Source organism: Engraulis encrasicolus, chromosome 20, assembly GCF_034702125.1.
Source record: "Engraulis encrasicolus isolate BLACKSEA-1 chromosome 20, IST_EnEncr_1.0, whole genome shotgun sequence".
NCBI classification, from domain to species: Eukaryota; Metazoa; Chordata; class Actinopteri; order Clupeiformes; family Engraulidae; genus Engraulis; species Engraulis encrasicolus.
In genome coordinates, this window is record NC_085876.1 from 5903882 (window position 1) to 5926863 (window position 22982).

Sequence of the window (22982 nt, forward strand, 5' to 3'; positions counted from 1 at the left end):
GAACAAGACACCTAACCCCACATTGCTCCAGAGACTGTAACCAATACCCTGAAAAAAAAATATAAAAATAACTAAGTCGCTTTGAATAAAATGAAAGCGTCAGCTAAGTGCAATGTACAGCAATGTAATGTAATGTAGTTGCTTGGGCCACCCCTATTGGTTGTTACAGGTTGTCAGTACCTATGTTTACGTGGACCTTTTTGATCATATTAAAATTGGAATAACTAGTTAATCGGATTGTACAAACACCCCAATCTGAACAAAATACATCCAATTAAGATTCTAATTAGGAAGTGATCATTGGAAGATGTCAGCAGTATTAGATTTTTAAAGTAAGTTTGACTGACTAGAATGTGTGCGACAGACTATTATGCAAACATTTTGTGATCATTTTTTAAACTCATACAGTATAAACAAAAAAATGAGTGCGTTGCCGTTTATATGGAATTCAGTATCCTGAATAGGAGGCTTAGATAAGGTCTTTATATAAGATAGATAGACTTTAGATAGATAGATAGACTTTTATTGTCCCCAAGGGGATATGTTCTCACCATATAAGTACAAAGTGCTATTTATAGGCCTATCCCTTTTTACATTCTTGGCCGTTATAGAATTCTCCTCAAATGCATGTAGCCTGGATACCAGCAACAGTGTTCTATGGGAAGCCTTGCTAGCTGGGATAAGGTGTTTTCCATGCGCCAATATCCCGGTTTCTTTCTGAATACTCCACCTAGCATATCCCAATTTCTCAAATCCTAAATAAGAGCTTAACTTGGATACTGAAGTCGGGAAAAGGTGTTTATACTGTATGCTCAAACATAACTTTGGGATACTTCAATATCCCAATCATACTCGGAATGATAAACTGCAAACAAACGTATTAATGTATGAAAAGTGGTAAATATTCATGGTAAAGATAATGGGCAGCTTAAACTTGGGAAATACTACTAAAAATGTCTATAAAAATGAATTGAAAGTTGAATTTTAAAGAAATGTGCTTGTTGTTTTTGTAGACTCTGAAGGCCCCCCTGGGCCTGACCCTGACCCATCAGGACCCTCTGAAGGTCCCCCTGGGCCTGACCCTAGCTCATCAGGACCCTCTGAAGGTCATCCTGGGCCTGACCCTAGCTCATCAGGATCCTCTGAAGGTCATCCTGGGCCTGACCCTAGCTCATCAGGACCCTCTGAAGGTCCCCCTGGGCCTGACCCTAGCTCATCAGGATCCTCTGAAGGTCCCCCTGGGCCTGACCCTAGCTCATCAGGATCCTCTGAAGGTCCCCCTGGGCCTGACCCTAGCTCATCAGGATCCTCTGAAGGTCATCCTGGGCCTGACCCTAGCTCATCAGGATCCTCTGAAGGTCATCCTGGGCCTGACCCTAGCTCATCAGGATCCTCTGATGGCTCAAGGCCAGGGCCTGCTCCAGGCCTGTCTCAGGAGGAGCCCTCTTTCGCTGATCTACAGGAATATATCCTAAACCTCTCTGACAAGTAAGGTTTTTTTTCATCATGAAGATACGGCACATTCCATATTACTGTGTAATTACTTCAGAAAATACATGAATGTTATTCTGGAAAATGGAAGGATCTAGCTGATTATTTTTTTGGTGACGATCTGAGCTGTCTTGGCCATGGCTGTAACTACCATTGAGGACACAGAGGTCATGTCCTCAGTATTTTTTCATTCATGTTAAATGTATCTATTGATGAAAACCGATATATGATCAACAGTGATGAATTCAGTCTATATACGCCACCCCATTTATCCTCAAGGTGATTAATGAAAACAAACTTAAGAGATTGACTGAAGTGTTTGAAGCATTCTAAATGTACAGTATGCAGTTCAGCACGCAGTATTTGACCTCGGTATTTGAAAATGTCTGTTTATGGCCCTGACCTTGGCGGAGGTGAAGGCGAGGCGAAGATCATATTAAAAGGTTGACATAACATTAAAGTTATTTTTAAAAGGTTTTTACAAAAGATAATGTTAATACAGTAATGTCTTGTCTTTTTCTGCAGAGAGTGGATGGCATGGCAGCCATCTCACTCAGCTGATGCACCTATGGTGGCAGAATATACAAGTGAATGCCATGACCTGACCTGTATGGCAAGGACACTGGAGAGACTCCTTTCCAGAGACAATATCAACAACATTGCCAGGGGCCTTGTGGATCAAATTCAGGCTGTTCGGCAGGAGAGAAGCCCAAGTGCCACAACTGTGGATGGAAGACGTACCCCTAGGTCTGACAGTTCAAAGACACTGAGTGCCACTCAGGAAGTGTGCTCTCTCACCGAGCAGGCCATCAAGGGAATGCTACTGCCCTACCTTCTCCAGCTGGTGGAATGGAATTTTCGAGATGTTGCTACGACTGGAATCTCCGTCTCCGGGATCGGAAGCACACCAGCCAACCATTCTGCAGAGAAATCACTGCTTGGACTGGATAAGCCTGACTGCAGTTGTCAGGTAGCCAAGCATCCTGGGGACACCAATGACAATGGCTGTCTGGTCACATCACTGTTGCTGCGTCTGCTGACCAAGATGCAAGATCAGCAGACCGGACCTGAGAATGCTAAAATGAAAACTCAGAAGCTACCGGAACAACTCTTGCGTGAGTTCACCAATGCGTCAGGCACCCTGGACTTCAAGGAGTATCAGAATAACATCAAACTGCAGACACTCTACCACACCCTGAACACACTCCTGCTGAAGAACTTTGGACCCAAGGCTATCCTGCAGAAACCAGCCGATGCTAAGGACGCTTCATTTGATGACCTATTGATGTCAGCATTAACCAAAGAGCTGCTGAGCCAATGTGATGCGGAAGTTACAGCGATTCCATCTGAAATCACCCCAAGAAGACCTGGGAGGGAGATTTTCCTCAAGCTAAAAAGTGCTCATGGAAACCTGCAAAAATCTGTGGCACAGCAGCCATCTCACTACGCCGATGCACCTGCCCAGTGCCCTATGGCGGCAGAATATACAAGTGAATCCCATGACCTGACCTGTATGGCAAGGACACTGGAGAGACTCCTTTCCAGAGACAATATCAACAACATTGCCAAGGGCCTTGTGGATCAAATTCAGGCAGTTCAGCAGGAGAGAAGTCCAATCCCCATTACTTCTGTGGATGGAAGAGGTACCCCTGGGTCTGAGAGTCCAAAGACGGCTCCCCAGAAGACACAGAGTGCCACTCAGGAAGTGTGCTCTTTCATCGAGCAGGCCATCAAGGAAATGCTGCTGCCCTACCTTCTCCCGCTGGTGGAATGGAATGTTCGAGATGTTGCTACGACTGGAATCTTTGTCTCCGGGATCGGAAGCACACCAGCCAACCATTCTGCAGAGAAATCACTGCTTGGACTGGATAAGCCTGACTGCAGTTGTCAGGTAGCCAAGCATCCTGGGGTCACCAATGACAATGGCTGTCTGGTCACATCACTGTTGCTGCGTCTGCTGACCAAGATGCAAGATCAGCAGACCGGGCCTGAGAATGCTAAAACGGAAACAAGGAAGCTACTGGAACAACTCTTGCGTGAGTTCACCAACGCGTCAGGCAATCTGGACTTCAAGGAGTATCAGAATAACATCAAACTGCAGACACTCTACCACACCCTGAACACACTCCTGCTGAAGAACTTTGGACCCAAGGCTATCCTGCAGAAACCAGCCGATGCTAAGGATTCTTCATTTGATGACCTATTAATGTCAGCATTAACCAAAGAGCTGCTGAGCCAATGTGATGCGGAAGTTACAGTGATTCCATCTGAAATCACCCCAAGAAGACCTGGGAGGGAGATTTTCCTCAAGCTAAAAAGTGCTCTTGGAAACCTAAAAAAATCTGTGGCACAGCAGCCATCTCACTCCGCCGATGCACCTACCCAGTACCCTATGGCCGCAGAATATACAAGTGAATCCCGTGACCTGACCTGTATGGCAAGGACACTGGAGAGACTCCTATGCAGAGACAATATCAACAACATTGCCAAGGACCTTGTGCATCAAATTCAGGCTGTTCAGGAGGAGAGAAGCCCAACCCCCACTACTGTGGATGGAAGAGGTACCCCTGGGTCAGAGAGTCCAAAGGCGGCTCCCCAGAAGGCATCGAGTGCCACTCAGGAAGTGTGCTCTTTCACTGAGCAGGCCATCAAGGGAATGCTGCAGCCCTACCTTCCCTCACTGGTGGAATGGAATGCTAATCGAGATGTTGCTACGTCCAGAATCTCCGTCTCCGAGATTAAGGATTCTTCATTTGATGATCTCTTGATGTCAGCATTGACCAAAGAGCTGCTGAGCCAATGTGATGCGGAAGTGACAGCCATTCCATCAGCCCCAGGTGCTCCATCAGCCCCTGGTGTCCCACCCTCACCTGAGCCTCAGGCAGGGAGTACAGGCAGCAAGACACGCAGGAGGTGGTTCAGCTTCAAGGTTAATGAACATTATAAGTTACTCATTCATTTATTCATTGACAAGTAACTCTGTCAATATTGTTTTTAATGGCAGCAGTTACCAGGCATACTAATCGTGTGTGTTTTCCTTCTCCAGATCCTAAAGAGACACAGCAAGAACAGAGTGGCTCCCTCTGCTGTCATTCCTCCTGACACAAGTAGGTGTCATCTAATATTTTACCATTTTGTTTTTCATGTTGGTGCCTGTATTGTTGATGCCCTTGATTGATGTACTGATGTTTGCCCTTCTTCAACAGAGAAGAGCAATAACGCTGATGCAGCTGTGCTTGTCCAGAAGCCTCGTCAGCGCTCAATGTTCATCGGATGGTTCACGAGCTGCTTCAAATGCTCAGAGGAATCCTGAATCCTGAACCACACACACACACACACACACACACACACACACACACACACACACACACACACACACACACACACACACACACAGAAATAAAGGTATAGAACTCGTCGCTGTGGCAGTACCCTCAAGGGGGGTACCATTGTGTCGCTTGGGTGGTACCTCAAACAAAGAGGTGCATTCAATTTCTTGCTACGGCGACCGATGTTGCAAAGTACGCAGTGCATTGCTGTCTGCATGCGGATGTGGACATTGAAAGAAATCAAATGTATACAAGGATTTGTTGGATCAACCTAAGAAATTTGTGCAAATTATTTCCAGGAGATTTAATCATGTACGTTTAACGTCAAGCACATTTGTTAATTCAATATGAAGAGCTCTTTTCCAAAATTAGATATATCCATTTTATAGAATGTTGGGAAATTGACATTTTTGTGTTGGGCATTCCATTGAAATGCATTGCAAAACTCATTTTTAAAGAGGTTTAAAAGTATGTTCTCAAAACATTTGAATGGCAACAATTCACATATGGATGATAGGACTTCTTAACAGTCAACTCCAACATTAAAATGCAAAAAGTCAAAAATGGTGGATATAGCGTTTTGGAAAAGAGCTCTTCATATGATTACCTTTCTTTCATTTAACTTGTTTGGGATGATCTAAGGTTTGTCTGTACACACAATGTCACACCAAAAGTGATGAAATGGTGAAGGACTGAAATACTTGTGATTCTCTGGCCGGCAACAAGCAGCCCCATCCCAATCAATCTGTGAATCAGAACCTGGCCTCAACATCGGTCGATGTTACAACAAATTGAATCAACCTCTTTTTTGGGATACCACCCAAGCAATGCAATGGTACCCCGCTTGAGGGTACTGCCACAGCGACGAGTTCTGTACCTTTATTTCTGAGTGTGACACACACACACACACACACACACACACACACACACACACACACACACACACACACACACACACACACACACACACTAAACACAATAAAAAAATAAAAATAAAAATAAAAAAATCAACCCATAAATATCAATAAAACCAATAAAACACACATTGATTGTCTTGTGCCTTTGAAGCAAAACAATTCAGATTTCATACTGAGACAGATGATGAAAAAAAAACCAATATTCTCTGTTAAGTTAGTGAATTTTTAAATGGCACTCAAGTTTCTTAGTTTGCTTTTGAAAATTGTATCGAATATTTGAAATATATTTCATGCCTTAGGCCAGGGCACTTATGCATTATGGACCGACGACTACCGTATTGCCTCTTTTCCGCTGTCAGTTTTCTGAAAGGCCTACAGCTCGACACAGCGGGACTCGGCCACCACGATTTGCTTTTCGATTGGGCACGACACAGCTCAATCGAAGAGCAAAAAGTGGCGGCTGAGTAGGGCTGTGTTGAGCTGTAGCCCGACCAGAAAACGGGAAGTGGAAAAGAGGCATACGCAAGCCCTCTAAGGCCCTGTTGACGTACAACCCCTGAATCAGTCGACTAGGGGTGAAAATAATAATCGAAATGTATCGATGCATCGATGTATCAGCCAGTGATTTAATCAAATCGAATCATATCAGGGGGCATTCTTACATATAGAAAAGAATTGAATCGCTGGCCCCTGTCCAATGCCCTAGCTTCATATCATAATAGTAGTGGAGTGTCTTTAAACGGTAGAGTATTACGCAGCCACCACACCTGGCAGAAGTTGAGTCCTGCTCCCTCTGTGGGGTGGCTAGCATTGAAGTCGCTCCCCTCAGATGTCTTCCATTGGGGCAGAGCTGCACGGCAAGGACCTGTTAACATCATTGTGTTTTCAGTGGGGCTTGATAGTAGAACCAGCTCCCTTCCTCTCTGCCCGCCTGGCTTTGCCAACGATCACTCCGCTTCAGCCACAGCCACCTGGATGAGTGATTAATCAGCATTTCGCCAACCATACAACCTGTTTGGCATGTCCCTAACTGCCATGATAGGTCATCCATGTAGGCATTAAATAAGGCTGGAGATCAAATTCCCCCCTGCCGTACCCCATTATTAACATGAAAAGGTGTTTTAAAAGTTTATTGAACAATTTAAAATGATTAATGCGGTCAAACGCCTTGGAGCATAGTAGAGCCCTGACTTCTATATGCCTCAACAACCTCTTTCAGTGCATAGATACATTGGTCGGTGCTATGTTTGGGCTTAAAGCCAAACTGATTATCAGTGGTGGAAACTTATTTGTCAAGAATTAAACTTTCAAAACTTTTGAGATAATGCTGGCAAGGGCTATTGGTCTATAATTATCAATACTACCAACCTTACCAGCCTTGTCCTTGACTTACCAGCCTTACCAGCCAGTCATTATCATGGCAACAGAATTACCCACATTTATACGATGGCTCATTACATTCACTCAATAATAAACATTTCACCAGGTTATCTCATAATTATGAGATAATTATCTCAAAATTAAGAGATAATATGTTTAATAATATTGTGTAGTTAGTTTAGTTAGTTTCTGATTGTATGTTAGCTTAGTAAGAATAACTCTGCTTGGATGCGCAACCATATTGTGAACATCCAAACAGTTTGACAAGTTGTATTGGTTAATAAAATCATTGATTATGAGTATGAGCTCACTGGCTGTAATTCGGACTCTAATAACCATCCATAAACAAACCAATTTAGCTAACATACAGTCAGAAACTAACAAACAACAACATATGCCATAACAGAAAATATGAAGAGAATGTTTTTAAAGAAAATGAAGCCATTTCAAGCCATCTAGCTTACCGTGTTGTTCTTTTGATTCATATCATATATTGTTTGCTGCCTCCAAGTGATAAGTGGTCCTCCAGTGGTGCTAGGATGACATCCATACCACCGCTTGGACACTACAGAAAATCTCGCGCTCTAGCAGCACGGATTGCCAACTAAAATCCACCAATTGCCCGATGTGGGTTTTGCTGTCACAGTTCACTTAACGCTACCACAGGTGGCATGTCGACCAAAGCCACCAGTGCTCCACTGACCAACCTACATGCTATATCTAGTAAAGAAAGTGGTATGATATGCCATAAGTCAATGCAGATATCATTAGGTTCTCATAATTATGAGATAATTATTTTTATTTGTATTAATTATTATTGCGTGAATACAATGAGACATCGTACATTTACCTACTTTAACATATTTTTTTAAATTCCGAATTGTGAAGTGTTTACTGATGTTTTCAAAGCGGAATTAAGCTTTATTCAGAATTAAAGTGAGTTAATTCTGAATTAAATGTCTCATGTAAACATAGCCAATGAAAGGCATGGAGTGATGGTGATATCTTTGCAATTTGTGGACCAATAGCCTACATCCGTATATTAATAAAAACAGTTCTCAAACACCAGCAGCACTAATACAGCCCCACATAAGGGCTCTATCCCTCCCTACCATGTTTCATTTTAAGCTCTACGCCCTTTTCTTCATATATTACATCAATTATGTCAAATAATGAGATAAAAGACACAATAAATAATAAGATGCACCATGAGAGAAGCTCTGCATGAACCATGTCTGGATAAACTAGGTCACCTACTTCCTTAAAATCACACATACTGTAAAAAGTATATTACCATAATAAAGGTATTAGTGAATTATCACAATCAGGCAGTTACCTGGCAGAGATAAGCTGGTTGACAGTTAGTGACATTGGTAGCTAACACACGTGCAGGTGTGTGTGGGAGTGGACAACTGTCTTTATTGTTGAGGTGATACCCAAATGAAGCAGCAGCTGGAGTGCATATCCAATTGTTACTGGAGATGTAGATGTAAATACGTGTAAATTGTAATAAGTTAGAGAAGGAAGAGAGTGAGGAATATTTCGATTTTAAACAGCATGGTGGTCATGTATAGTCTTCATTCGTTCTGAATGTGGCCGTATTTGTGCAACAATCCAGTTACAGAATGCTGCTCCACACTTGTAAAAGGAATATTCCGTGACTCGTTTTAAACCAAATACTGGGAATATTCCGTTTGAAACCAGAATGGTCTGTGCATGTATCTGCGCTGCGCTCATAATTGGAGAAAAATGACAACAGCAGAATGTCATGTTAGTGTTTATATCAATGTTTTTTTATTCTACTTACAATAAAACAGAATATATCAGTCCCTTATTTGTACAAAAATACCCGAGAGTGATACTAGTGATTGGGAAAACCAGTCAGCCATTTACCAAACCAAGCAAAGCGTGCTGCACACAGGAGCGGTTTCTTTTTCTTTTTGTTTGAGGAAAAAAAAACAAAAAAACAAAAACAAAAATAAAAAACAACAAATGAACGGTCATGTAGTTTTCCCTGATACACCATGTTCTTTTGTCCTCTCCAAATTCTTTTGTGTGTGTGTATGTGTATTTTTTCTTCTTTTTCCTCAAGGAATCCAAAGCTGGTTTCTAGTGTGAGTAAACCTTGGCAGCTAAGTTATGAGGGGGGGGGGGAAGGGGAGGGGGGGGGAAGGGGTGGTGTTGAGTGATCCACACGCAGGCTTGGCATTGTACTCAAACTACTTATAGTATGCATACTCAGCATAGTATAGTATAGTATACTTACTCAGTATAATACTATAAATAAGACATGCCTTCCGCACAGTAGTGGAGATGGTAATGAGGGAGAAACGAACTGTGTGTGCGTGTGTGTAAGTGTCTGTTGACAGAAAGCCAGTAAGGAGGATGATAAGTGTTCTACTCTCAGCTTGGCCCTACAAAGGCAAAGTGCAGTAACTATGCAAACATTGAAATTGAGATGAATGCCTTCAAAGCCTTGGTATTAGGTTGGATATTGTACTTACAGCAAATTTGACATAGCATTATTTCTAAAAGGAGACACATTTGGATCATAAGGCTTTGTCACAAAAGAAAGGATATGTAATGAAGACCATTTTCAGTCTAAACTCAATTTGAGAAAATATGTAGTTACTGCACTTTGCCTCTGAGCACTATTGCACTAGGTGGCACCTGTGGAGCTGGTCTGGTCTTGAGTGGCGTTGCATTGATGACAAACACCCCCTCCCCCCCTCTCTTCCCACCTACATCACAAAAGTCTGTCTGAAAAGCAGTGGTCCAGGTGCCCACGTGAGAGAGCGAGCGAGAGTGAGAGAGAGATATATATATATAGAGAGAGAGAAAGAAGAAAAGGAGGGGTGGGTGGGGGGGGGCACTTAAGTCCGGCACGTAGCTTTTTCTTTTGTTTCTAAGACACTTGAGTTAAGTGCGGGTCCTGGACTACCACAAGTCTGATCAGAAGACCAGCGTATAGTGTGGCGTAGCATCCGACAGTCCCTCATGGACCCCCTGAGCAGCTGATATACATTCACGTCATGGGCAGCAGAGAACCCCCTCTATGCCCCAACTAAGGCCCTCAACACACCCACCCGCAGGCCCTCACACCCTCCTCCCACACCCAGCAATACCCCCACAACCACACACCAACTCCCCAGCACCCACACCCCCACCCACCCAGCAATACCACCATGCCATCAACACAACCACCTACTCTCAGTCACCCACCCCCAAACCCAATTCAACCCCTACAGAGTGGAACCAAATCACACTCCCAAATGTGTAGGACAGTGTTGAATTCAACTCTGTTAAAATAACACTCATGGGCAGTCATGGCCTGACGATTAACGAGATGGGTTTGAGATCAGAGGGTTGCAGGTTCAAAAATCCCACCATTCCTCTCCCTGCTGAGGTGCCCTTGAGAAAGGCACCTAACCCCATCCTGCTCCAGGGACTGTAACCAATACCCTGTAAAGAACTAAATCACTTTGGACAAAAGTGTCAGCTGAGTGTAATGTAATGTGTAACGCAACACTCAAACATAACTTGATGAAAAGCAACCCTTTATGGAGCGTATTTGCTGCTACTCTCAAAGTGTTGATTTAATCCGGCTAAATGTATTGTGCCTGCTCAATACAAAATCAATGACTTGAGGTGGTTTTGTAGCTGTAGCTCGTTGCACTGTGTTTGTGCAGTTACAGCTGGGCTGTCAAACTCAAACTGACTGAGGGCCAGAGTGGAAATCTGGCAGTTCAGTTGTGGGCCAACTCAAAATTGATTAAAAAAAGGACTAAAATTGTGCATACACGAACACAATACTTAAAAGGTCGGCAAATTTCACCAACACATGCTGATTGGTGATATGGTAGTGATATGGTAGTGCCAATGTGGCTGCAACCTAGGACCACCCAGAATTTCCGTAACACACAAACAAACGTGTTTTCAAGTCATATTACGATATATATATATATATATATATATATATATATCAATGATGTATATATGGGCCAACTGTCATACACATTTGAAATCATCTTGTGGGCCTAATGTAATGACAATGTGGGCCACATTTGGCCCTCGCTTGGGGCCAGAGCTGGACATTCCTGAGATCAGGGTTCTTCTGAGGGGGCGGTTGGTTGGGGCTTGCTAATGTGCACGAGGGGCCTGCCAATAGACACCTGAAAGCAGCGGGACCCCTCTGGACCAGGTCTACACCGCCCTGACATAGAAAGCTTTTACAAGTGTGCAGCGCGTAGTGTACTGTTGTGTGTGTGTGTGTGTGTGGCAGGAGGGAGTTAAGCACAGGGCAGAGAGAGAGAGAGAGAGCTTCAAGGCTTGACTGGGTTTCAGCTTAGAGTTCTGGCCACATCACAATCTTCTTTCATGAAGTCTTTAAAAAGATAAACCGTTTGAGCTTATAAATCCAGACATAGTTTTTTTTTCCTCATGAAGGGATCCCATGAATCTGATACAGAGACATGCTGTTAGTCCAGTTTCAGAAGCTAAAAATAAGCTTAATTTAATACTGTAATATACTCTTAAAAAATGTATTTTTTTGTGACATACATACAAACAAAAAAAACAGATAACTCAATATGCACACTGAATCAGAGCACTGGAAAACAAAGAATATGCACAAAGAGAAAAAAAGCAATCAATCAATCAATCTATCAATCAGTCAACTCAACCAATCATCATCATGATCTGCGGTGGGATGAGGGGGTTATCCCCCACCCTGTACATAGTGATTTCCCATCTAAAATACAGTGTTAGATACTTCTACATCTTTATTTTTCCATAGCTTCACATACTTAAAGATATAGAGTCTTACTGGATGGGTTTGTTGTTGTTGTTCAAGGGAGAGCAGGTTTCAACACTGCAGAGAAAAGAAGAGACGGCTCTTATCTTTACCACCCCCAGCCCCATACCCCTGCCCCTTAAAAACCTGAACGCACAGATTCTCTCTCTCTCTCTCTCTCTCTCACACACTCTCACTCTCTCTCTCACACACTCTCACTCTCTTTCACACTCTTTCAAGGCTTCCTTACTGTGTATTTATCTCTCTGGCTCCATCCCCTGACCTCTCCTCTTCTTTTGCACCAGGTCTCCACCCCTTCTACACCTTCCTATTCCCCTCTGCGTAGCCCAAAGGCAACTGATGTGAGTTTCTAGTTGCTGTTGTGGTATGTGTTTGGAGGTACAAAGTGTGTATATCTTCATGTGTATGCGTGTCTGTGTGCGTGTGTAGTAGTGTACAGCATGTGTATATTAGGGGGCAGAATATAAGATGGGTTTGTCAGTGTGTGTTTGTGTGTGTGTGTGTCTGTGTGTGTGTTATGAGTAGCCACCGTGTCCCCTGTTGTGTGTGGATCTCACACAGTAACCAACACCTGAGTTCACTCAAGCCAATGGCCATTCCTTAATACGCACACACAGACACACACACGTACGCAAGTGCACGCACGCACCAAAGCACACCAATCCATCCTGTATTAGCCCGTCTTGTTTCAGCCTCATCCTCAAACTCCAAACTCCAACATCACTCCTTATGCCAACAGCCCCCTGGCCCCATCTTGATATCTGGCACCCCTTCCCCCCTCCCTGCATAACAAGATCAGTCTCTCCACTTCCCATCTGCACTTCCAAAGATGCCCTCTCAGGGGCAGAGGCCTCTGATGCCCAGTACAGACGCTTCAAACCCCTACAACAACTTCCTTCCAGCACGCATGGAACTCCACTGAGTAACAACTACAGTAAGTCTACTCTACCTTGCCTTGAGTATTCAATCATTACGATTGGCTGATTCAGAGCTGGCCAGATCAAATCAATTTTGTGGCAGAGGTTTCTAATGACTTTCTGAAGAAGGGAATCAAACCTCTGCTAAGGGGGAGTGGGGATATAAAGATTTTACATTTTTCTCTTTACCCCTCTCAGCTGTTACTGTTTTGGGGGAAACGTTTGTTCAATCATCAATCTTCACATCAGCTCTCGCCCAAAAACGCCTCAGGCAGAAGAACCTGAGGAGGGAGAGGAGGAGGAGGAGGAAGAGGAGGGGGAGTGACGAGAGCACAGTGTTTTTCTGTCGAGTGGGGAAAACCTGTTGTCAACTCTGGAGTGCAAAAAATATATATATACCGTATATATATATATTTATATATATAATTTTTTAATATATATGTAAATATAGTTCAGCTATGTAACGAACTGTAAATAAAATAAAATGTCGTCAAGTAAAGCAACACTTTACAAGTGAAAAATTTAAACAAAAATAAACAAACAAACACAGAAAACAAAAAATAAACGAACAAAAAAAATGTATGGTGTAGAAGGTCCAATCCAGGCTGATGATGATAAAAGACAGACAGACAGCCAGAGTGACTGTGGGGTTCCTATCGGGGATCTGGTGACCTGGGGGGTCCTGGGGTCCAGACCTGATGTCCTGGGGTCCAGACCTGATGTCCTGGGGTCCAGATCTGATGTCCTGGGGTCAGGATCTGATGTCCTAGGGGTGGGGGCGGCACAGTGTCCAGGATGAAGAGGAGGATGAACCATGTGTCCGAGCAATGGATGGAGGAGAAGGAGGGTGGTTGGAAGAGAGGGAAGGATGGTTGGGAAAGACACACACCTCATCCATGAAGGCTCCATCTATGGTGTGTGTGTGTGTGTGTGTGTGTGTGAGTGTCAATCAGTGAGTGTATGTCCGCGAGAGTATGTGTGTGTCTATAATAGACAGGAATCCTGTCCCCTGGTCTAAGCGTTGGCCTGTGCTGGGCTGCATGTTGGCCCACAGGGTTAAGCGTTGGCCTGGGCTGGGCTGGACTGGGCTGGGCTGCATTTTGGCCTACCAGGCTAAGCGTTGGCCTGGGATTAGTATCATTTGCAGTCAGGGAGGTTATGTGGAGGTGGAAGATCACCAAGGCGTCGGGGAGCCGTGCGTGGTGTGGTGTGGTGTGGCGTAGCGTGGCTGTCCTGTCGGTCTGCCTGTCTGTTTATGCAAAGGGGGGTTCAAAGGTCACGAGGGGAGGTAAAGAGAGGTGAGACGTGGGTGATCGTGGCGGGGGCTACACGGGGGAGAGAGCACAGGGTGGGGTGTGTGTGCGGGTCATAAGGCCACCACGGTGCAGGGGTGCTTGAGTTTGCACGGCAGCACGCCTCTGTTGAGCTGGTAGAACTCCACCAGGTGGATCAGGTCACTGAACTTGGTGGCACCGTCGTCAAGGCTGAAGAAGATCTGGCCGTCCTCTTCAAACTGGAGTGGAGAGAGAGAGAGAGAGGGAGAGAGAGAGAGATGTGGAGAAAGAGGCGAAAAAAAGAACGACAGTGAGAAAAAGAGAGAAAAGATGGAGACCGAGATGGTGAAAGAGGAGAACAAAATAAGGAGAAATGGGCAGAAAGAGATAGATGATATAAACAAATTTTACATTCATTGGCAGTAACACAGCCAGGTAAAGTAGAAACACTACTTACTACTACCATTACAACTAATGCTAGTTCTAATAATTATGACGACTAGTACCACTACCACTACTACTAGAAACAGTCAATCAAAAAAAGGACTCACAGGTAAGATCTGGAAATGTTTGATTTTCTGGTGATGGCACAGTGTGAGAACGAAAGCTTTGGGATTGCTCTGACTGTCTCGTATCAGGAACAACCTGAGAAGAGAAGAGAAGAGAAGAGAAGAGAAGAGAAGAGAAGAGAAGAGAAGAGAAGAGAAGAGAAGAGAAGAGAAGAGAAGAGAAGAGAAGAGAGGAGTAACAAAGAAACAAAAAGCACCATGAGTTAATCTCCGGCTTCTTGGTGTCATTATGAACGATGAAGACTCAAGACTTAATACATCTCCCTGTACAATGAAGCTAGAGAACAAGGCCACCGGCATGCAACATTTCCAGCCATGAATACACTGCTGCACATGTAGTTGTCGTTGCGCAATGTCAAATGAGTCTCCTGGTAGGGATCTGAGGGGGGAGAGCAGTGTGGGATTCATTTAGTGTTTTAAGACCTACCTGTCCACTTGACCCTGCTGCCTCTACACTGCATAGCTAGTGCAGAGAGTATGGTACGGTACATGCACACAGGGACGGCACCTTTCTTTAACGTCTCTGTGAGCAGTGCGAGTCCGAGAGGTTCGCGGGCTGCCTTTCACACTGCACAGTCAACGTCCACGTTCTATCCGCGGGCAGCAGCCATTCATTTTCAATGGGAGCCGCGCATTGAACGCGGACGTCCGTGAAGGAAAATAGACTTGAGTTCTATTTTCAAGGAGCAACGCGGACAAGTCCGGTCAGGACGGTCATGCGCTGCTCTTACACCGGGTTCCTGTGTGCAAGGCATGATTTGTTTTCATGCATTCTAACCGTTTCTGACTGATAACGGACACGTTCTGTGGACGTACTGTGGCTGTCCGCGCCGTTGGTGTGCATGCATGTAGCGTAAGAGTATCATAAGATCTTCTCCAGTCTCTCTGGCTAGTGTGTATGTGTAGGGGGGTAGACCTACCCGTCCACTTGGCCCTGCTGCATGATCATCTTGTGGGATTCGTCCCTCATGATGCGGCCGTGGAACCACAGCTGGGTCCGGTGGATTACTGCACACACACACATGCACGCACGCACACAAATTACATGATATACAGACATGTGCAAACAATAATGCCAACTTAAACCATATGTGCTAAAAAAAAAAAACGCACTCAGACACACGGCTGAGATGAACACACACACCCACACTCAAACACACCCACACTCAAACACACCCACACTCAAACACACACACACACACACACACACACACACACACACACACACACACACACACACACACACACACACACACACACACACACACACACACACACACACACACACACACACACATTCTAAGCAGTGTGGATGCTGGAGAGGTACCTGAGCTTAATGAGGAAGGGTGAAGGGGGCTGGGACTTCCTAAGACATTCATCCTCTGACTCCGCTTCTGCAAACAAAAGAAGACACACCACAAAATAAAGAAGGATATCAATGTAAATATGTGCGTGCGTGTGTATGTACAGGAAGGTATTTTGTGTGTGTGTGTGTCTCAGTGTGTGTGTGTGTATGTGTGTGTGCGTGTGTATTTGTCTGTGTGTATATGTGTGTGTGTGTGTGTAAAAATGTGTTTTGTGTCCGTGTCTACAACAATGCGTGTGTGTGTGTCTATGACTCTGTGTGTGTGTGTGTTTTGTGTGGGTGTCTATGACTCTGTGTGTGTGTGTGTGTACGTGTGTGTGTGTCTATGACTGTGTGTGTGTGCGTGTGTGTGTGTCTATGACTCTGTGTGTCTATGACTCTGTGTGTGTGTGTGTGTGTGTGTGTGTGTGTGTGTGTCTATGACTGTGTGTGTGTGTGTGTGTGTCTATGACTGTGTGTGTGTGTGTGTGTGTGTGTGTGTGTGTGTGTGTGTGTGTGTGTGTCTATGACTGTGTGTGTGTGTGTGTGTGTGTGTGTGTGTGTGTGTGTGTGTGTGTGTGTGTGTGTGTGTGTGTGTGTCTATGACTCTGTGTGTGTGTGTGTGTGTGTGTGTGTCTATGACTGTGTGTGTGTGTGTGTGTGTGTGTGTGTGTGTGTGTGCGTGTGCGTGTGTGCGTGTGTGTGTGTGTCTATGACTCTGTGTGTGTGTGTGTGTGTGTGTGTGTGTCTATGACTGTGTGTGTGTGTGTGTGTGTGTGTGTGTGTGTGTGTGTGTGTGTGTGTGTGTGTGTGTTTACCCTCCAGCTGTGCCCCTCCTCCAAGGCTGCGCTCTGGGCCTCCACCGGGTTGTCGATCACCCTGCCCGTCCGGCCCGAGAAATCCATGGCGACCAGAGAGTTCTCCGACACACTCCGCTGACAACACACAAACACACGAGTTCACACACCATCATGCTTTCACTCCACCCCTACAAATCATTTCTCAGAAATAGACTTTTTGAAATGCAAGGGCAGACAAATCGGTTAGAGAGGGTTCGAATCAGAGCAAGCGAGGGGTACCTAATGGTGAGTGTATGTAGCACAAGTTTCAGAATAAAAGCCTCTTACACAACATTTCCACCCAACTTGTTAATGAGCAATGAAATTCTGATTTCGAAACCGTCTTGAACTGCGCAACAACAATCTTCACAGTCTAAAACAGGCGCCAATGGGGCTCTGTCTTGTTAAGCTAAATGACTATGAATGGCGCATAACTGATGCCAGTGAGTTAAATGGAAATCCCACTGGGGGACAGAGGAACAATTTTCCCTGTGTGTGTGTGTGAGAGAGTGTTCCTTATGTCTCAAAATAGATCCAATGAATAAAAATACACTTTCTAGCCTGCCGGCATGAACTGTTCCAGTGTTCCATTGATTAAAAGTATGGTAAGTGCAGTGGATGGCTGACTGTCTTAGGGAATGGAAAAAAGCAGCACGGAACGCCAGAGCCCAGAAGCAAGGCTAGGATACCAAGGTAAAATCATTCAGTTATGAAGCATCCAACATCTAAGACCAACGATGAATGAAAGACGTTTAAGTGTGGGGCTGTGTCATTGAGAGTGTTGTGTGTTGTGTGTGTGTGTGTGTGTGTGTGTGTGTGTGTGTGTGTATGTGCACGCACACAGCTATTGGAGCAGTCCTGCCCTGATGCTCTCTGGTGTAGGCTAGTAGAATGGGAATATGTGTGTGTGTGTGTGTGTGTGTGTGTGTGTGAGTGTATGTGTGTATGTGTGTGAGTGTATGAAATGTGTGTTGTTTGCGTAAGTATACAGTACGTTCATGTATGTGTGTCTGTGCACGTGTGTGTGTTCTGTGTCAGTGTGTATCCGTCTTACCACTGGTGCAGAGAAGGGGGCCAGGGGGGCTTTCCTTTGCTGGGGAATCTTGTAGTTCTGGTAGAGCAGAATCCCGTACTGTAAACACACACACACACACACACACACACACTAATTGTAAATAACAACAAACACAGCCTTTGTGAGAGAGTGTGTATTTCTGTGCATGCGTATGAAAACACGAGAGTAAGAGAGAGAGAGAGAGAAAGAGAGAGAGAGAGAGAGAGAGAGAGAGAGAGAGAGAGAGAGAGAGAGAGAGAGAGAGAGAGAGAGAGAGAGAGACAGAAAGAGACAGAGACAGTGAAAAAGTGTGACTGACGGCAAGGGGAAGAGAAAGTGTGTGTGTGTCTGTGTGTGTCTGTGTGTGTGAGGTGTGTGTGAGGTGTGTGTGAGGTGTGTGTGAGGTGTGTGTGTGTGTGTGTGTGTGTGTGTCTGTGTGTGTGAGGTGTGTGTGAGGTGTGTGTGAGGTGTGTGTGTGTGTGTGTGTGTGTACCTTCAGCAGTCTGAAGGCAGTCATCCAGCATGTTCGACTCTGCTCGTCCTCAGCACACAGCATGCGCAGCTCCTTCAGATCACTCCGCACTTTACTGGGCTGTTTATCAATCAGACAAAATATACCATATCAAGTCAAGTCAAGTGTACTTTATTGTCAAAAATCTATGGAACAGGGTTAGCACGGAAGTTTGAAATTGCGTTTGACCAGTCTCCAATGAGCAGTTAAAATAAACATACATAAAGACATTGCCAACCCCGCCCCCCCCCCTCCACACACACACACACTAATCGAGGACAGTATACAATATCAACCAATCAATGAAAGAAAAAAAACCATCCCTCCCTCCATCAGTCATTCTCAGCTTCTTCATGTCTGTACATGTTAATGGGCTGTCGATCAATAACAAATCAAAACAATCAATAAACAATCAACCAACCAACCAATCAATTAAAGAAATAAAAACATCAACTGCATCCAGTAGTTTATCCATCTATCGTTACAGATATCAACCATCCATCCATCCATCCATAGAGGCGGACCAATAGCACACAGGGCCCCAGAGCAAAACACCTTTGCTGCCTCCCAGTGGTCCCAGGGCCCCACATTTGAAAGCCCCCGGACTAGGCCCAAACGCGGAGGATGGAATGAATAATAACGAAAAGATGAAACTTATAAAGAGGCCAAAGCACCGTGCAGCCCCACCACAAACAGAACCAGAGCAGTCGGTGTGTGCGTGTGTTGAGTTAAAAACAGCCAAGTCATAACTGGGCCTCCGTCTCCCATGGCTACGTTTTGGCCAGTGTAGTGGAATAATCTCCACATTGGACACACACACGCAAATACGCTCACACACACAGACACACGGCTCTGCCATACGAAACATACTTGGATGTACAAAACAAACTTTTCTGTTCAAAAAGTGTGCACACAGACATACAAACACACACAGAATTCTGTATAAAATACAAAACCTCCTTTTCTGTATAAAATACACTTTTCCCACAAACACACACACTTTCTTTCTCTCTCTCTCTCTCTCTCTCTCATGCAGGCACAGCCCGGTGTAGGCAGACAAAAATACAAAAAGGCTTTGAGATCAAAGGGAAAGTTGGCTCTGCTTTTTAGACCAGCTTGATCCCTGCACCAACATGCCTTTAGAGGGACTAGCACTCACGCACACACGCTAAAGCAATCATGCTTTATATGCCACTTACATGTGATGCTTTACACAAACGCACATATACACACACACGCACACACACATACTGAAGCAATCATTCTTCATATGCAATACAGTGTATACATACCATGCTACAACAAATCACACTTTCTGCTTGCTACATACAGTAGAGACACTTTACTAAGCTCCAGCACACTTATGAAACTCATTAGCCACTACACACTGTTCTAGAACGGTACACTGAAGGCCCATTTAATGTGCAATATATCACACATGTGCATTAACACAATCACACTTCTCTTTCCAAACACAAATGTACTGTGTGTTACATGCGCACACAGGCGCACACGCACACTTCTATTCAATACACCAGTGTTAAGACTGCAACCAGACCTGACAAACATAAAGTATCACACAGGTGCACACACACAGGCACAGACACACAGTGGCGTACCTTGATGCAGAACTGGTAGTCTGTGGGTGCGTTGTGCATCTTGCGTCCCGTCGTGACACTGTAGACGTTGCTCTCCTCCAAGTCAGACAACAGCTGCAGATGTCTGGGCTCCTAAAGGGGGAAGCACAGGGGACACACAAGACTCCATCAGGACCAGAACACACACGCGCACACTCTCCTAGAGGTCATCCACACATATGCACAGAGCAACAATACACTCACAGGAATACATCCCAACATTTCTTTTGATTTGAAGAACTACTAATACAGTGAAGTGTGATCGGTCTTTAATCAGTCTTAATTATTAGTCAGCATTAAGTCATTCTTGCCAACTACGGACCAGGCGCTGACTTAAAAATGGCTGCAAAGACACATTCATGACTGTGCCCTCTACGAGTAAGAAAGAAATCCTGGCTGAGGGAAAAAGTGCAAAAGTGCAGAGTTGACAGTTCGTCCCGTGAGCGTGAATGCGGATGCGTGTCAATGAGAGAATACGCATGTAGAGCACTCAAGCCCAGAGTCTATAAATCACGTGTAAACAATGGAGACAGCTGGAGACTGCAACACTCCCCCAACGCCTACGCTGCCTTCACGTACCCCCCATGGCAGCGGAGACGTGTAATTTGACAACAGAAGAATATGCAATCCTGCAAGTTCCCCCATCACTGAAATGAAAGCCTAGCTGATCCACAAAGGATACACGGCAGTTGTGTGATGTATGTTGATTCTGAATGTTGTAAAAAAAGAAAAAAAAGAAAACCAAGAAAAACGTCTGCATGATTCTTGTTCGTGACAGTCTTTTCCCTTGGTGTGTCACCTGAAAAAAGGCTTGAACCACTAAAAAGTGAAGAAGAAACGAGGCGCACACAATGACTGATACAAAGCAATACCACATTGCAGCCGAAAAAAAAGTTATAAATATCTGCAGACATAAACTGGAGAGACAACCGTTTCGGGCCTAGCCCAGTTTCTTTCTTTTTCTTTTAAAAATAGGTTTTAGGGCTTTTTTGCATTTATTCGATAGGACAGTTGGAGATGGTGACAGGAAGCAAGTGGGGGAGAGAGCTATGGGGGAGGATTGGCAAATGACCCAGGCCAGAATCCGGCATAGTAATCCAGTGACCACGGCACAGCCACGGCAGGGCTCCTAGCCCATTTTCAATGTCTCCACTACTCAGTTTGAAGGACTACTAAGCAAAGCCATAACGAAAACAAACTTAAACGAAAAACAATCTCACAGACTTATTTTTTTCTCAAGTGTACATAAACATAGCATCAGTGCGTAGCTTTGGAGTAGGATTGCAATTTTTTCCAATTTTTGATAGCACAAGATATGTCACATATGTTGAGCACAGTTCGGGGCCACAAGTGTGTCACTTGTGCAATGCAGAGTCGAGGGTGCTGCTCACATGGTCTGTGTTCATTTCCACACATGGTGCACAGGCCAAGCAAACATTCCTTCACCACACACAGGCACGCACACAGTTAACTCTATGTTGGTCTATGGAGGAATCCTCAAGCCGGTAACTTTGGTGTACCAGAGTATTACAGCTCCTCCTTCCAGATATTTAAAACAATAACAGCCTCATGCACCACCTTAAAGTAGTGCCATCATCTAACTACTAGCCAGATAAGAGTTGCTTGAGTGCGCGAGCAAAACACTGTTCACAGTGAGAGAGAGAGAGAGAGAGAGAGAGAGAGAGAGAGAGAGAGAGAGAGAGAGAGAGGGAGGGAGAGAGAGAGAGAGAGAGTGGTGCATGAGAAAAGTTGGACCGAGCAGCTTAATGGTGAGCTGAACATCAGCATGGGTGCCCACCACATCCCCCACTGTGTCTATTGTGGTGAGCGATTCATTTGGGGTTTGGGGCACTGTGAAACGGGATGGAACACAGACCCCAAAAATGTCAAAAATGCTCTGATCAGCTCGCAGCACACAACATTTGATCTCTCTTGGTATGCAAATGCCTTGATGCCTAGCCTCAGCACTGGGTATGCTCTCAGCAGAAGTGCTCTTAGTATCACCATAGAGGCCATTATCAACACACTGCTAAATGATGAATTATCTATGTGAATACAAACAAATTCAACTTCTACAACCCCTTTGGATCAATTTATAACATTTATCATAAAACTGATTATGAGCTGATAACACACCTGCTTACTGTAGGCAAGGAGGTCAGTGCGGGTGCCATGAGAGCACTTCTCAGTGTTCTGTATGAGGAGTTGGCCTTACTGGAGAAATGAGGTCTACAGACCAAAGTCACGTCCCTGGATTCATTATTTGCAATCCAGTACCACATCTTCCAAGTGACCTGGTTTTACATGTCCAATTCAACCAGGTGATTGGCTGGTTGAATTGATCGCCTGTTTGAACAAGACAGTTAAAATCAGGTCCTTTAAAAGATGTGGGACTGGATTGTAGACTAATGAATCAACTTGTCCATCACTGAGCATTCGTGTGTTTGTCTTGTTTTTACTATTGTTTATCTTTGTATAGTGTCCTTGAGTGTTTTGACAGAAAATTATCATCAATTATCATTATTATTACTATTATTATTATTATTATTATTATTATTATTGTTATTATTATTTCTCTGTTTCTTTTTATGTTTTTGTCTTGTTCTTGTAGTTGGAAGCTCGTAGTAGAGCAGCATAAGTACTAATAGTGTGCCTGTGTCTTACTTTGGATGTGCCTTTAGTGGAGTAGTAGAGGCCGGATCTCCTGAGGAACATGCAGAGCTTCTTCCAGGACTTGCGGCCCGTCTCCTTCAGGTACAGGAAGCCCTGGATCTCTGGACAGCGGCTGGAGTTCAGGAAATTCTAATAAAGAAAGAAATAAAAAAAGAAAGCAAGAAAGAAAGAAAGAAAGACACGTGTGCATGAATACACACACTCAAATGCATGTCGGTGCGCACTAGGGCTGC

General features: G+C 44.5%; 2 protein-coding genes across 3 annotated transcripts in view; one reads left to right on the top strand and one right to left on the bottom strand.

Moving 5' to 3' along the window:
* Positions 1-1374: 1374 nt before the first annotated feature.
* Positions 1375-4843, top strand: LOC134435670 (uncharacterized). The gene is made up of 4 exons (XM_063184705.1): positions 1375-1488; positions 2017-4420; positions 4538-4598; positions 4698-4843. The coding sequence occupies exons 2-4, from the start codon at positions 2024-2026 to the stop codon at positions 4802-4804; spliced, it is 2565 nt and encodes an 854-aa protein (XP_063040775.1). The 5' UTR covers positions 1375-1488; positions 2017-2023; the 3' UTR covers positions 4805-4843.
* Positions 4844-12679: 7836 nt separating this feature from the next.
* grb10a (growth factor receptor-bound protein 10a) overlaps positions 12680-22982 on the bottom strand; it is a 148868-nt gene continuing 138565 nt past the window's right edge. For both annotated transcript variants that reach the window (XM_063185220.1, XM_063185221.1), the window contains 9 exons: positions 22741-22878; positions 20059-20169; positions 18422-18520; positions 17929-18006; positions 16854-16970; positions 16018-16084; positions 15611-15698; positions 14673-14766; positions 12680-14360 (listed from right to left, as the gene is read on the bottom strand). In XM_063185220.1, coding sequence (XP_063041290.1) covers positions 14214-14360; positions 14673-14766; positions 15611-15698; positions 16018-16084; positions 16854-16970; positions 17929-18006; positions 18422-18520; positions 20059-20169; positions 22741-22878 — 939 coding nt within the window. In that variant the 3' untranslated portion in view covers positions 12680-14213. The remainder of the gene's footprint in view (positions 14361-14672; positions 14767-15610; positions 15699-16017; positions 16085-16853; positions 16971-17928; positions 18007-18421; positions 18521-20058; positions 20170-22740; positions 22879-22982) is intronic.

Coding starts and splice junctions, on each gene's coding strand:
- LOC134435670 (XM_063184705.1), top strand. CDS start 2,024: ATGGCATGGCAGCCATCTCACTCAGCTGATGCACCTATGGTGGCAGAA. Junction 4,421..4,537: donor GGAGGTGGTTCAGCTTCAAG/GTTAATGAACAT, acceptor TTCCTTCTCCAG/ATCCTAAAGAGACACAGCAA. Junction 4,599..4,697: donor TGTCATTCCTCCTGACACAA/GTAGGTGTCATC, acceptor CTTCTTCAACAG/AGAAGAGCAATAACGCTGAT.